This window comes from Salvia splendens, chromosome 7, assembly GCF_004379255.2.
Source record: "Salvia splendens isolate huo1 chromosome 7, SspV2, whole genome shotgun sequence".
Lineage (NCBI taxonomy): Eukaryota > Viridiplantae > Streptophyta > Magnoliopsida > Lamiales > Lamiaceae > Salvia > Salvia splendens.
Window position 1 is genome coordinate 3,942,402 of NC_056038.1, and position 15,889 is coordinate 3,958,290.

A 15,889-nucleotide genomic window follows, 5' to 3' on the forward strand; every position below is an offset into this window, starting at 1 on the left:
ACATTAAATCTAAATATTATAATATGACCTAAAATTGCTTAATTATGACCTTCCGTGTTTTTGGTTAATTATTGACCATTAGATCATCTAATCCTAGGGCTGAGATTTGGTCTGCATTTCTGGATTTAAACACATACTTATTTTGATCATCTCCCTATATATATATATATAAAAGACTCTATATATATATATATTTTGTGAGAATTGCTATACTATTCATGACGAGGATGGATTGGACTGGACTTGGAGTGTACAAAATATTACGAGTACTATTGTTTATGGTATAGTCATATCATCACGCCATGGCAGTTACTATCACAACTTGACTCATTAATATGCACTTAAACACGTGTTGCATGCATATATATATATATATAGACATTACTTACGCACAAGGAAAGTGTAGGATTAAAGTTTGTAGCTTGTATTATAGATATGTGTTTGTATTTAATCACACTTATATATATATATATATATATATATATATACCGTAAATACTCTCTCTGTCCTATGTTACTCGCACTTTTCATTTTAGGCCGTAAATTTAGGATTGATTTTTTAGTATAATTAAATTAGAATTTTAAATGTAATGAGACATCACTTGATAAATGAGCTCTTAACTTAATCTAACATATTAATTAAATGCATTAATTCTAACTTAAACTATAAATAGTGTAAGGAGTTTGTGACGAGGCGAAAAGCAACAGTGCAAGTAACATGGGACGGAGGGAGTACTTAAATAATTACTTTTTTTATAAATTTTGAAAAAATCAGATTTTAATTTGGGCCGAGAAAGTCAAGAGAGGTACATGGTACGATAGTCCACCCCTCTTCGTTTAACTATAACGCTCATTCGCAAAACATCCCTTAGATATCTCGTAATATAGGGCTAAAGGCTTCGCAATGTGAATGCTCTAAGTGGTAAAACCCAATAGTCTTTATAGATGGGGGCCCTCTCAAACTTTTACATAGAGTATAGACTAGACCTAGTGCCACAGCTTATGTTGGAAACCTCAAGCTTGAAGATGAGAAATATTTTCTGAGAGAATTTCAGCCTAGACTTAGTACCACAGCTTATGTTGGAAGCCTGAAGATGAGAAATCTTTTCTGAGAGAATTTGAGCCTAGACCTAGTGCCACAGCTTATGTTGGCAACCTCAAGCCTGAAGATGAGAAATCTTTTCTGAGAGAATTTGAGCCTAGACCTAGTGCCACAGCTTATGTTGGCAATCTCAGGCTTGAAGATGAAAAATCTTTTGTAAGAGATTTTGAACCAAGACCTAGCGCCAGTGGCGGAACCAGAAAATCAAATAAGCCGGTGCTGAAAATAAAATAATAATAATAATAATAATAATAATAATAATAATAATAATAATAATAATTATTATTATTATTATTTTATTTTATTTATTTTATTTAAAAAAAGTAGAATAAATAATACTACTTCCTCCGTCCGTCATTAGGAGTCCCGGTTTACTATTTTAGTCCGTCGACCATTAGGAGTAGGTACACCTCACTTTCCACTAACTATTCCACTCGCATTATATTATAAAACTACTACTCCCTCCGTCCCTGAAAATTTGTCACTTATTTCCTTTTTTGTCCGTCCCTAAAAATTTGTCACCTTTCACTTTTATCATTTTTGGTAATGGCCCCACATTCCACTAACTCATTCTCACTCACATTTTATTATAAAACTAATATTTTAAAAATAGGACCTACATCTTACTAACTTTTTCAACTCACTTTCTATTGCATTTCTTAAAACTCATGCCGGGTCAAATGGTGCCAAATTTTAAGGGACGGAGGGAGTAATATATAAAAATGAGTCTTACATTCCACTATCTTTTCTCAACCACTTTCCTTTATATTTCTTAAAATATATGTTAAACTTAAATGAGACTCCTAGTGACCGACGGAGTATTATTTTAAGAATGGATAGATTTGAAAATAGAGATTTAAGCAATTGTACTTCCATTTCTATTACTTTACAATCAACTTAATAATTAATAGTCCAAACTCATCAATTGGATAAAAGTCATGTGCAATATAATTCAATACTAAGATGCGTATTACAGAGTATAATTATTTATTTATAATATTTGATAATGCCTTCCTCATCACTCTTTTTTTTATTGTTAAAAAATTCTATATTGCAAATTTGGTTGAGATATTTGCAATATCCTTTTTTTTATTAAGAATACATTATGGAGGTATATTTTGATTTCTAGTATATTCTGATTTCAAAACTTATAAGGTAAACTATTAAATTTAAAGAAATAGAGTAGTACTACTAATTAATTTAATAATATTGCTCTGTAAAAAGTTAATATAGCTTATAGTGCGTCAAAAATCATTTCCAAATCTCAATAAGCTTTCTCTTTCTTGGTCTCTATCTATTCTATCTCTACTTCACACACAGTGACTCTTCTTTTCTTCTCCCCATCTCTCTGAAAATCATACAATAAGAAAAATATTACGGGCACTCTCTTCAATTTCCGCCCCAAGCACGGAATAATTATACAGTGTCTGGCACCGGCAAGCCCCCGCTGGAGCGGGGGCTTGTCCCTTACTAGTTCCGTCAGCGCTACATCTTATGTTGGTAATGTAAAGCCTAGAGATGAGAAATCAGTTAATGCTTACGATTTTGAGCCAAGACCTAATGTTTTAGCATAATACTGATAATGTTTGTTCAAAGAAGGAGAAATCTTACGGTGAAGACTTAGGGCATCAATAACCCCGTCCCCATTTCCGGCCCCAAGTCCCCTCCACGTCATCATTCCTCTACAGTTGCGGCCCAGGCCCCAACTGCTGTAACCCTGCAGGTTGCGGCCCGGGCCGCAACTAATAAATGACACTATTCACAACTCCAACCTATTTTGAAAGTAAAATAAAAAACGCTGAAAATTTATAATACGGAAAATTTAATTTCATCGAATACTGCAAAATTACAACATATAAATTTTCAAACTGAAAATAAAATACATAAAAACATAACGTCAATGCTGGAAAATGTTGTTGCGAGTCCAAATTTCTTTGATTAGATCGGCTTGGAGGCGAGTGTGTTGTTCCTCTTGGCGCATCGCAGCTGAACGAGCCATGACATTGCGGATGTCGTGAGGAAGGCCCTGTACGGGCGGCTCGGTGACAACGTAGTTACTCCCGGTGCTAGCAAGCGGATCGTCGCTCCACAAAGTGACGTTATCTTGTTCGTCCTCAACGATCATGTTATGCATTATGATACATGCATACATTGTGTCGGCGATGTTTGACCGCTGCCAACCACGGGCCGTTCCCTTCATGATAGCCCACCGCGCTTGGAGGACTCCGAATGCACGCTCGACATCTTTCCGAGCCGCCTCTTGCCTTTGGGCAAACATTGCCCTCCGATCGGTTGTCGGAGCTGTGATAGTCTTCACTAACACTGGCCATCGAGGGTAGATCCCGTCTGCCAGATAGTACCCCATACTATACCGACGGTGGTTGACCGTGAACTCTACGTTCGGTGCTCGCCCAGCACACAAGTCGTTGAACAATGGAGACTCGTTCAACACATTGAGGTCGTTGTTGGAGCCCGCGACACCAAAGTAGGCATGCCAGATCCACAATCTGCAATCGGCAACGGCCTCCAACACAATCGTGGGATGTGTGCCATTGTGCCCGCTAGTGTATTGTCCTCTCCAAGCCGTTGGACAATTCTTCCACTGCCAGTGCATACAGTCGATGCTTCCAAGCATCCCCGGGAAGCCGTGGGCCCGCTTGTACATGTCGACCAACTTGCTAACGTCGTCGGTCGTTGGCTTTCTCAAGTACGTATCCTTGAATGCTTCGACGACTGCCCGACAGAATCTAGCGAGGGACTCCCGTCCAGTAGGCTCGCTTACATGGAGATACTCATCGAACATATCTGATGTAGTTCCGTAAGCGAGTTGACGAATGGCAGACGTGCATTTCTGCAACGTCGATATACTTTCCCGGCCCACAGCATCGGTAGTTTGGCAGAAATACGGGTCACGAGCTACAACGGCGTTGACAATGCGTATGAACAAAGGCCTCCGCATCCGGAACCGGCGACGGAACATCTGATCACTCCATCGCGGATCTCTAGAGAAATAATCCGTGAAAAGCCGCAAGGCAGCTTGTTCACGGTCTCGGTGAATATACATCCGGGTACGTGGTACCCGGGTTCGTTGTTCGTTCCAAGCTTGAATAGCAGCTTGGAAGCGTTCAACTTCGTTGTTCATTTCTTCTTGGATTGCCGGTACCGCCTCTCCTAACACTCGGGTCAATTGATCTTCGAATATTCTTTGACGAGGAGGCATTTTTTCGAATTCTAGGAAGAGATTTGAAGTTGAATGTGAAGTTGAATGTGTATGAAAATGGAGTAGTATTTATAGAAAAAATTTTCGAATTTAAAATAATAAAAAAAATTTGGTTGCGGCCCGGCCCGAGGACCGTGTAACGCTAGGCCGGGACTCGCCAGTTGCGGCCCGTCACCGTGCAACGCCGTCCCGGGCCGTGACGCGGGACGCTCCCCAGGCCAGGAACGCGGCCCCGGGACGGGCCTGAGCCGTGCCGGCCTTCCGTGTAATGCATGGGACGGGCCGGGACTCGCGATTTGCGGCCTGGCCCATGGCGTTACGCATGCTCTTAGAGCCAAGACCTAATATTTCAACCCACACTGATAATGATAGTTCAAAGAAGGAGAAATCTTATGGTGGAGACTTTGAGCCACGACCCAATGTTTCAGCATATAGTAAAAAGTGAAAATGAATCATGAGTGGGAAGTTTATGTTGTTATGCGTGCTTTTAGTTATGTTTTTTATTATAATGTATGATGGTGTATAAGATTGTGGTTTTCGAATTAAGTTTAGTCATGTATGCCGTGAAAAATGTGTATTGGCTCGAGTCTTGGGAATATGTTCATTTTTATAGTTGCAATCTATCTTTAAAACAATTCACTATTTTGTTCTTTATTTATTGATGCAAAATTATGAGACTGCTAGTAGAGTATCTCAACTGGGGTCTGGGGATAGGGATGCTATCTAAACCTAAATCGTAAACACGTTGGCCTAATGTCACGAAATATAAATATATACATTTAATACTGTCGTTATGACAAAGTTATAACGATAGATAATTAGGAGAAAAAATCTACTACAAAACATCATACACCCACCTCTCATTAAGCCTAAAGTTTACTCAAATGGCAAATAAAATAACTTCTTATTTTCTGAACTACGTGTGTGGTTAAGATCATATGTTTATTAATATTTTATTTATACGTTAAGATCCAGTAAAAATGATCAATATTAATTAGTGGAATGAAGTAATGATTCTATTGGAATAAAGTAAAAATCTATATGAATGAAGTAATATATTTTGGAATGAAGTTAATATGTTATGACTTATTTGCAGTGGCGGATCCAGGAATTTATATTCGGGGATGCGAGTAATATGATAAATTATTATATAACATACCAAAAATAAAAACTAATACTAAAAGCAATATATTTTGAAATATACAAATTTTAGAGTCATACATTTCAAAATACAAAAATAAACTACATTATATCTAATTTATTTTTCGACGAGTCTTCATTTCTTCAAAACGATTCACTATATCATCATCGGATATTTGTAGAAACACATCTTTCTCAATGAAAGTGACCAAACAATCGTTCAAAGGTTGATCACCCATTCTATTTCTCAACTTATTCTTTACAAACGTCATTCCAGAAAACACTCTCTCTACACTTGCAGTGGCAACCGGAAAAATCAAAATCAACTTGATAAGCAAAACCACACGCGAATAAACCACATCTCTTTTTATTTCAACAAGCTTCACCAAAAGAGAACTAATATCTCGCAAATTCTGAAAGTCTTCATCACTTCTCATATCTACAATGAATATATCAAGTTGGCACTCAAGGTCCATTAAATCAATGTTTGAAAAATCGGAAGGATTAAAAGTGGCAAGTTTGAGTACATTTTCCTTGTCAAAAGAAGAGAAGCCATCTTTAGGATTGAAGCAAGCCATACATCTGAGCAACTCCATATTAACTTCATCGAATCGATTATCAAGTTCTTCAAGTAATAAGTCAATCACTTTGATAAACACATCAACACGAAAATGATGAAGATATGAAACTTGTTGAACAAAACGTTTTGATCTTCCATGAGGGCTATAGTGAGCTTTCATATCTGGAACAACAATGCCATGTTTATTGCAAATTGAGATTACCTTGTTCAAGTGAATCTCCCATCCATCCTCCCTCATTTTCTGTAGTTGATCTTTGTTTAAAGTGACCATTCAATTCTAATGTTGTGCATTCACAACAATTATAACTAGACATAAAAAACAACTTATCATAGAAGTCAGAAGATCAAATTTTTAAAATTGAAACACAATAATTTAGAATCCAAAACAACAATTAAGCTATTTAAAATTAAATACTTGTGCATTTAATACTCTATAATCCCTAAAATAATACATAATTGAGAATTTCTCATCCACAAATAATTGGAAGCACGGCTGTTTTCAATTCACCCCAATTCCAAGACAATAAGAGAGAGTCATAACGTGTAAAACATTATTCTATTTTGCACAAGCTGCCAAAATCCCTAAATTATTTAGTGAACTAAACTTTTACACCTAAATTCCTAATCACTCACCTTTTCAACAAAGAACAAAGTGTATGAAGAAAATTGAGGCGGCAAGTCACGGAAGAAGGCAAGAAACCGGAGTTGGAGAGCGGTAGTCGGCGGTGGAAGAAGGCAAGAAGCAGAAGCAGTCGGCGGTTTTCAATTGGGGATGGCAATAGGTTTGTTATTTTTATTGTGTTATGTAAAAAAATGATTTGAATTAAAATTGACTTTTACCACTTTTTGATTTATTAAATGTATTTTATTTCTTTTCCAGTATTTATTGGAGGAATGACCAAATATGGATTAGGGGGACATTAGTTTTTGGCCGCGTAGTTTTTGGAGTAGCCAAATAGGGGGACATTATACATATATTATTAATATAAACTCTGAATTTGTATTTAAATATATAATACTACTAAAAAAAATTTTTTTGGGGTACACTCGTACCCCCTTTGTCCCTACTCCCTCCGCCACTGCTTATTTGCCCTGGGCGGAAATAAAATAGTCTTGTGATGAAGGCGAAAATAATATATACATTTGCACATCTCATCCATAAAAAATTAGATCTAAAAACCATAATTTGGTCTAGTTCTGGAGTTATGCAATAAGGAGTAGATTTGCATATAATGGAACTCTTTGAAAATATATGTAAATATGGATATTTATCTCCAAGAAAAAAATATTATATTTACATTGCCATTGATGAGAAGAATTCGCATGATTTGCGACGAAAATTAAGCATTTCATGGCGTACGAGAATAAATATATATTTCCAAATTCTAAACAACCTTTGCATCAAAATAAAATAAACAGAAGAAACACAGTCACAAGTCACAACGAAAACAACACTCTGGCAAATAGATTTCTCGTCTAATAGTAGTACTATTTATTCACCTTGAAATTCATAACCCTGACATACATAATTCCCTATATTTAGAGAGTTGGAGTTCAAATTTTTTAGTCCGATAAAACTATAATTTCTCCGTCTCACATAAGTATACATTCTTTTATTTTTAGTTTGTCATCATAAGATTATACATTTTTTAATTTTGAAAAGTTTTTTTTTCTTTAAAGAGGTGGAACTTATTTTCCACTAACAATATATTAATTAATTTTTCTTTCTCTCTCTTTTACTTTATCAACTGTGCATTAAAATTTATGTCCAACCAATAGTGCATACTCTTGTGAGACGGATGAAGTATATATGATTAACCTACAATCCAAATAGCTCTAGCCTGAAATTTGATGGGTTGATCTTAACTGCAACTATATATTGTCTACTCTTCAACGTGACTACTTGTTCAACATTTTAATAATAACTTTAATAAAATGAAAAATTAAACCATAATAGTAAAATTAGCACTTCATTTTATTTTTAATATAGGCATGCATTTTGTTTTATTAATATAATATATTCCATCTGCCCACTATAAGTGAGACGTTTCTTTTCGGCCATTATTTTCTGAAAATGATAATAAATAATTAGAGTGGAGACAAAGTAAAGTAAGTAAGAGAATAATGTAGATACGACTCTCTTCTATATTCTATCTCTTATTTTACTTTCTCTCCACTTTAACTTGCATTTATTATCATCTTCGCAAAACAACGACCGAAAAGAAACGTCTCACTTATAGTGGGACAGAGGGAGTAGTAGTAATATGAGTATAAACAAATTGGAAAGTTAAGTTCATTATAAGAAATACTCCTTATGTTCCGCCTTGATAGATCAAGGCGTTTCATTTTTGTACTCGTTTTGAAAAAATAAAACTAATGAATAGTTAGAGTGTAAGAGAGAGAATAATGCATAGAATACTACTTATGAATTCAAAAACATTAATATGCTTTCTTATAATTTTATAAATATTAAATTAGCTTTATTAACATGTCAAGATCTATCATTACATATTTTTATATTTTAAATCATTCAAATAACTCATGATTTAATATTTGTATCTATTTGTAAATTATAAATATATTATCCTAAACAATAAAAAAAATTATTTTTCATCATTAATTTTTAGGCCGATTAATTCGCCGGACTAGTCCAAACTCAAACAAGGTAATTAAGGTTCAAAATTTTTTCCAATACAATTTTAGCCTAATAACCTGCCTCCAGGCTCCAATTAGCTTGAGGATGACTACCCTGACTCCGCTTAGCTCGATTGACATTTCTATTCATATGTGACGTACTAGAATGGATTATCAATTCTTTAGTTAAAAATCATCCAACTTTTATAAAAATGAAAGGAGATATTTTCAAGTCAATTTGAAGCAATAAATCAGAATTTCATTTATGTGTCCATATTATTTTCATTTCATTAGTGCGTTACATACACATTTTTTATCATGTGGTTCAATAAACATTCATGGACAAACAATCTCATGTGCAAACAAACAACTTTAACAAAAAATCATTCAATTTTCTTCGTCAAATACCTCTTCATTGGCCCTTGCAATAAATAAGAAAGGGTTATCTTTTGATCAATAGATACAGCCATATCACAAATGATACCACCCATATTAATTTGCTTGTATAATTATTTAGATGACAGAGATGGATATCCGGCTCCCAAATATTTAAAGACTAAAGTCCCAAAATGATCCTTAACATATATCGTTTTATTGATTTTGGTCCAAAACATTATCTTTTGAATTATTCGGTCCCTCACATTTGAAATCGGACCACATTTAGTCCAAAATTGACGGAATAGTTAAAATGTGACAGTCAACGGAATTTAAATCAATTTTGACCGGATTAAGAGTTATAACTATGTTTTATTAAGGGCTAATATCTAATTAACTAATTAACCTAAAACTTAAAAATGTAAAATAATTTAAAATATAAAACCTGAAAATAAAAAATCCGGCACCAAATTTTCTGCACCGGATTCACTGCTTGTTTGTGAAAGAGAGAAACCTTCACAGCCGCTTCCGCTAGTGGTGACGTTCAATTGCATCGAGGAGGAATGCCTAGGCGGCGTCGCGGATCGAATCGGTTCGCTCTCGTTCCTCCCACGCACTGCGCAGGCAGGATTTTCTGCCTCAGATCGTCCTATCGAGCTGTCGACTTGGCGCTGGCTTAGGGTGTGGATGTCAGCCAAGCTGAGGGGGTGGGGCTGCTAAGGCGTACGCATCTGCTCTCCAGGCAAGCGCTACCGACGTTCGGATGGCTCGGCTCGGTGCAAGTGCTCTGCCGTGGAATGCGGCGGTGTTGCGGATTTTATTGACAAATCCGGCGGGAAATCATTCCTCTAATCCAATATCTTCTGCCATAAACTCACTCAACGCACACTACATTGACTATTTCCATTTGTGTTTAGTGGAGTTTTATTCTCTCCGCCCTTCAACAGGTGGGTTTTGTGTTTTGTGGAAGGTTGGTGGTGTTTGGAAGACTTACAGCGAAGACTCTTGGAGTAGTTGCAGGTCAAGCGTATCAGTAGGCGGAGCTCCACCAAATTTCTAGAGGTTGAGTTCAAGTTCATCGGAGACTTGGTTGGGTACACCTTCAAAACAGGGTTTATTATTTTCAAAAATATTAAAAATTCTAATCCTAATCTTTAATCCGGTCAAAATAGCTTAAATAAACGTTGACTGTTAGATTTTAACAGAACAGTTCAAAAAGGACTAATTATGGTCTGTTTTCAAATGTCTAGGACCGAATAATTCAAAAGATAATATTTTGGACCAAAATCAAAAAATCGTCATATGTTAAGGACCATTTTGGGACTTTAGTCATATTTAAATACATATATGCTTATATCGTATTGTTGCTCTCTTGTCAATGTTGATCATACATAATAATTGAGTGTCCTTGCTTCCATCTTATTGTTGATCATACATATATTCTTATATCTTATTGTTGATCATACACAATAATTGAGTGTCCTTGCTTCCATCTACCATTTTTAGAAAATATATTTCTATAATTGTGTCTTCCTGTTTTCTTCCTATAAATAGCAAACAGGATTTCCCTATTCCAACCCACCTATAGAGATTCAGATTAAAATTATACCAATGAGATACACTATAGCTAGCTTCCTCCTCCTTTCACTGGTATGTCCACTCCTATTCGTTTTTTTATTAATGTGTTATACTTCTAGCAATATGTTTCAAGCTCCACTAAGTAGAACGACTAGTTGACATTTTCATTCAACCAAGAAACGTTTATTTGTGTTTCTAAATACATCAAATGCGTCCTCATTTTTAGTGTCTCAATTAAAGCCAAGAGACGCAAATGGAAGCGTCTTATGAAAGCATAAGATTAAGTTGTAGATGACAAATTTATCCTTACTTTTGCTGTCTTAAATTTTGGCCATTCCCCAATTTTTGTGTTTATATGATGAGTTTGTTGTAGTTTTCGACCATACTCGCTTATTTCCTCACTGGGATTGTCTGAAAAATGCAGATAGCTTGCAGTGTCAATGCAAGAAAAGATGGAGGGGAATACTGGCAAGGTGTTGTGAAGGATCAGAAAGTGGAAGGAAATGGCTGCCACACAGTGGGTGAGACATCAATCTTCCATGTCAAACCTAAGTATGAGGAATCTTTTGCAAATGACTTTAAGAGAAGGGTTCATACTACAACTCATGTTAACCATTTAGGTTTTGTGAGAGAGTTTGAGCCTAGACCTAGTGCTACATCTTATGTTGATAATCTCAAGCCTCAAGATGAAAAATCTTTTGTGAGAGATTTTGAACCTAGGCCTAGTGTTACATCTTACGTTGGCAACGTAAAGCCTAGAAATGAGGAATCTTCTGTAAAGGACTTTGAGCCTAGGCCTAACATTTCAGCATATACTGATGATGTTAGTTCCAAAAAGGAGAAATCTCAAACTAATGACTTTGAGCCTAGGCCAAATATTTCAGCATATACTGATGATGTTAGTTCCAAGAAGGAGAAATCTCAAACTAATGACTTTGAGCCTAGGCCTAACGTTTCAGCATATACTGATGATGTTAGTTCCAAGAAGGAGAAGTCTAATGTTGGAGACTTTAAGCCAAGACCTAATATTTCGGCATACGCCGACGATGCAAGTTCCAAGAAAGAGACATCTAATGGTGGAGACTTTGAGCCAAGACCTAATATTTCAGCTTATACTGATGATGTGAGTTCTAAGAAGGAGAAATCTTATGGTGGAGACTTTGAACCAAGACCTAATATTTCAGCATATACTGATGATGTCAGTTCCAAGAAGAAGACTTATGGTGGAGAATTTGAGCCAAGACCTAATATTTCAGCATACAGTGATGAGTGATAGTGAATCTTCAGTATGAAGTTTATGTTGTATTGTGCTCTTATGCCACCTATCCATGTAGTTATAATGTATAATGGTGCATAAAGACTATGATTTTCAAATTAAGTTTAGTCATGTTTGTCACGGAATGTTGTTCTAGTAAAAAGCTCTTGGGTATGTTTGTATTCATCATCAGATCAGTTCGGTTTTCTGGTTCAAACCGTCATCGTCGACACCCCTTATCTTTTCCTGTACTGAAGTTTCAAGTATTCGACATGGAGAGCAGAGGCTAGAAGCTAGAACTTAACAAAGAAATGTTAAAGATGAAAGACAACACAGAGCAGTACACATTGAGAGCAACCCAAGTCCAAGCTCAGCAAATAACAAAATGAAATTGCTCCACAATACCAACACTAATATACACGCATGAACTTAGTGCAACACATAAAACATAAGAATGATGAGTTCTTGGTGCATCCCGGGAACTTCTAATCTATAGTAGTACTCAATCAACATTCGCATCCAGTTGACCTTTGTTGGGCGCTGTTACCAACATCAATTGTGTCCGGCAGGTATCTTCATCATCATCAAGAATATTAGCAAGAAGGAAATATGTCGTGCAAGAATTATGAGATCAGTAAAAATGCATGAGATCATGTGCAACTTCAAATTTTAACGCAACTGTCATTACTTCAGAGAATTTTAATTTTTTAGAGTAATACATACACACGACTAAATGAAACATTATGACAGCATTATGAGAAACAGAACAAGTCTAATAGAGTTGGCGCTAAAATATAAATGCAACTTGATGAGATGATATGGGATTTTGTACTCACATTTCTTCCTCTTCTCCAGTCTTCAAGGCATTCTTTGCAATAACCTGAAAAGCTTCTTCAACATTGGTGCCTTCCTTGGCAGAAGTCTCAAAGTAAGGAATATTCCCTTTTGAGGCACACCAAGCCCGAGCCTTTTTCTCAGATACCTATGTAAAAGAATTAAAGCAGGTAAAACAGAGTAAATACGAAATGCAAATGGATACCAGATCAGCTGTGCTTGATTTTATCTCACTTTGATGAATGTCACTAATGAGCTATTTATAAAGGCTATTTGGTGCAAATACCCCTACTTTTAAAACTTTAATGTTTACTTTTTAAAAACAGGCAGCAGCAGCAGCAGCAGCTGAAAGGACCACCGGTCTGGGGAAGGAAGGGGAGGCACTCATTGGGACAGGGCAGGGTTAGGGCCTAGGGGAGGGGGTGGTGCTGACAGAGGGAAAGGAGGTGAGGGGGATGAATGGCAGCAGTAGCCATCAACAAGGAGATTGGGGCGAATGAGCTTCCTTCCCTTGTGTTTTAATTGAGGCAGTGAAAGAATTTTGTTTTACTATCCACAATGACTTTCGATTTTTGCCTTGTCATAGTGGGAACGTAACTTATAAACATACTTGCAGGTAAGAACCTATCGAAGATTTTCCGTGGTCGAGAGAAGGAACAAACAAACAAAGTAAGAGAAATGAATAGATGTAAATGTAGATTTATAGGTCCAAAACATTCCACCACAGATATGATGTCCTAATGCCTTCGGCAAAGTGATGTCTATTTCCCTATTACTTTAGTGACTCAGTCATTATATTCAAATGTCACAAAAATGTCAAATACAGTACAGACTCCACGTGAATGTAGCTTCACTGGGATCATCTCTGAACCTCAATATATATAGAAAAAAGGGGGGAGGAGGAGTTTACCACTCTACTATTTCCACCATCAACATCAGTCTTGTTCCCGATTACCACAAATGGGAAATTTTCCGGATCTGAAGGGCTAGCCTGCAAAAATTATTATGTTTCATTAGTATGTTTCCATTTTTTTCACTAATGGGATAGATATACACTGTCCAATTGCATTGGGATGAAAAGTCTTTTCTTCAGAAACATAAAAAAACTCAGGGGTTTCAACACAACTGAGCTAAACAATGTTAGAGTAACATTTGGCAATATCATGAAGAATTTCAAGTTGCAGTACTGTAGACTGCCTTCTCATCCTTGCCCTTTCTCTGCTTACATAAGCAGTCCATTTTCTTAATGCAGAAAAAGGATGTCTTTGTTAATTTAAACCCATCATAAGGGAATATGCTTGATGAAATGAGGGTTGATGCCGGATAAGAACTAATTTCATGCACAAATATAATTAGTTTTTTTAATTATCAGTGGCCTCAGCTAGAATTGAATTGAAGGGGGGAGTTATTTGAAGGAGAGCGTTCTCAGAAGAAAAAAAGTGCAAATACCTGAATCAAAAACTCTTCCCTCCAGTTATTAAGATTATCAAATGATTTCATGACATTGACGTCATAGACAAGCACACAGCAATCAGCACCACGATAGAAAGCAACTCCAAGACTTTGAAATCTTTCTTGGCCAGCTGTATCCCATATCTAATTATACACAGACCCAAGCATAGGGCATAAGGGGCGTTATAACGAAAAACATTACATATAGTATGAAAACAAACAATTTACAAATATCAGTAATTTGATAACATATCCAATGTCCAAAGTGAGCTGTATGATGTGATTACTCAATGACTCTATCAAGGTATGTTTGATTTTTCACAATCCAAATTTAAAGCTAAGAACTCTAAATTAACGAGAATATACTCTCCTTACTTGTTAATTATTATCATAATTCTGATGTGTAAATCAAACAGAACTGTTCTAGCATCTAACGGCTCATCCCATTCAGAACAAGTCTTTATCAGATTGAGACTGAGACTGAGACTGAGTCAGAACCATATATTACAGAGGAGCAAGACTAGTTCTATGTTATGGACATGTATAAGAAACTTGAGATTTATGTTTCCTTGTTCTGGTGACACGTGCCATAATTGTTAGATAAAGAAACAAGCAGCTCGCATACATACCTGCAAAGTGAAAAGCCGATCCTCAAACTGCACTTCCTTTGTCAAGAAATCTGCCCCAATTGTAGCCTTGTACTGGTTGCTAAACTTCTTGTTTACATATCTTTAATCAACGGGTTAAGAACACAAAACCCAAATAACATGAACCATGTTTCCATAACAGAAGCAGTAAATTACATTTTGCATCAGCAATTGTTAAAATAAATGAGTAAGGTTGAGGATACTGGTTCATCAATGAGGTCTTGCCGACCCTGAAAAAATACATAGACAAAACACATTAACAAATTATCCATCAAATAACAACAAACATAAATAGGTATGCCATTATTAGCAAATTTCACTCCTCCTTTTGCTGATTTGCAAATTATTTTATCTCGCTTTGCATCTAAAGCAAAGTGCCAGACTTTGTATTGTTTCAAAAGAGGAAGCATGCCATAAATCCAAATTCCCACAAATTTCACTCCGTTTTATCTACACAGAGCTTGAGATCCAAACTCATGCGATTGAATCCGGATCAGTCCGAATTGAATCAATCAAACATCGTAATTAATTTCATCTGGAGAAGTATAAATTAAACACACCAAATCCGAAACAGCGATAATTCCGATACACAAACCAATTTACACATAAACAACCGAGTATAGTGGAAAACACACCCGCTATCGCCGAGGATGATGACCTTGAGGAGAGCTCTTCTGCGAGACGGCATGGTTTCGGGAGTTCTGGCTGGGAATTTGACCCGTTTAAAAGTTTCTTCGAGAAAAAGGTCTCTCTCGTGTGTGTTGCCAGACAAGCGATCCAAATTGAATCCGGGTTTTGATTCGATTCAACAATGACTGCACTTTCTCTCTCTTGAGTTCAATTGTTTCTCTCACTACACAACAAAACAGTTGGCATGGATGTCGCCAGCTGGCGATCTACGGAATATTCGCTTCCCATATACCCAATTTCTAGTTGGATTTTAATTTACTTTTTTATTGGATTAAATTGTACTCCTATTTATTTTGATCAAGGAGTATTGATTTTGTTAAAATAAGTATATTGTTAAATATGTCAACCGTATCCAGGAATAATATCACTATTAAATCAATTAT

General features: G+C 36.2%; 2 protein-coding genes across 2 annotated transcripts; one reads left to right on the forward strand and one right to left on the reverse strand.

Moving 5' to 3' along the window:
- The first annotated feature begins 10,540 nt into the window (after positions 1-10,540).
- On the forward strand, positions 10,541-12,069 carry LOC121742152 (organ-specific protein S2-like). Its single transcript, XM_042135204.1, has 2 exons — positions 10,541-10,700; positions 11,053-12,069. The coding sequence occupies exons 1-2, from the start codon at positions 10,662-10,664 to the stop codon at positions 11,899-11,901; spliced, it is 888 nt and encodes a 295-aa protein (XP_041991138.1). The 5' UTR covers positions 10,541-10,661; the 3' UTR covers positions 11,902-12,069.
- Positions 12,070-12,177: 108 nt separating this feature from the next.
- On the reverse strand, positions 12,178-15,654 carry LOC121742153 (ras-related protein Rab7). Its single transcript, XM_042135205.1, has 7 exons — positions 15,452-15,654; positions 15,020-15,046; positions 14,799-14,898; positions 14,167-14,313; positions 13,628-13,708; positions 12,720-12,865; positions 12,178-12,456 (listed from the first exon to the last, which is right to left on the reverse strand). Exons 1-7 carry the CDS (start codon positions 15,502-15,504, stop codon positions 12,390-12,392), a joined length of 621 nt encoding a protein of 206 aa, XP_041991139.1. The 5' UTR covers positions 15,505-15,654; the 3' UTR covers positions 12,178-12,389.
- Positions 15,655-15,889: the final 235 nt, after the last annotated feature.

Coding starts and splice junctions, on each gene's coding strand:
- LOC121742152 (XM_042135204.1), top strand. CDS start 10,662: ATGAGATACACTATAGCTAGCTTCCTCCTCCTTTCACTG. Junction 10,701..11,052: donor GCTTCCTCCTCCTTTCACTG/GTATGTCCACTC, acceptor TGAAAAATGCAG/ATAGCTTGCAGTGTCAATGC.
- LOC121742153 (XM_042135205.1), bottom strand. CDS start 15,504: ATGCCGTCTCGCAGAAGAGCTCTCCTCAAGGTCATCATCCTCGGCGAT. Junction 15,047..15,451: donor ATCATCCTCGGCGATAGCGG/GTGTGTTTTCCA, acceptor GTATTTTTTCAG/GGTCGGCAAGACCTCATTGA. Junction 14,899..15,019: donor AAGACCTCATTGATGAACCA/GTATCCTCAACC, acceptor CGTTGATTAAAG/ATATGTAAACAAGAAGTTTA.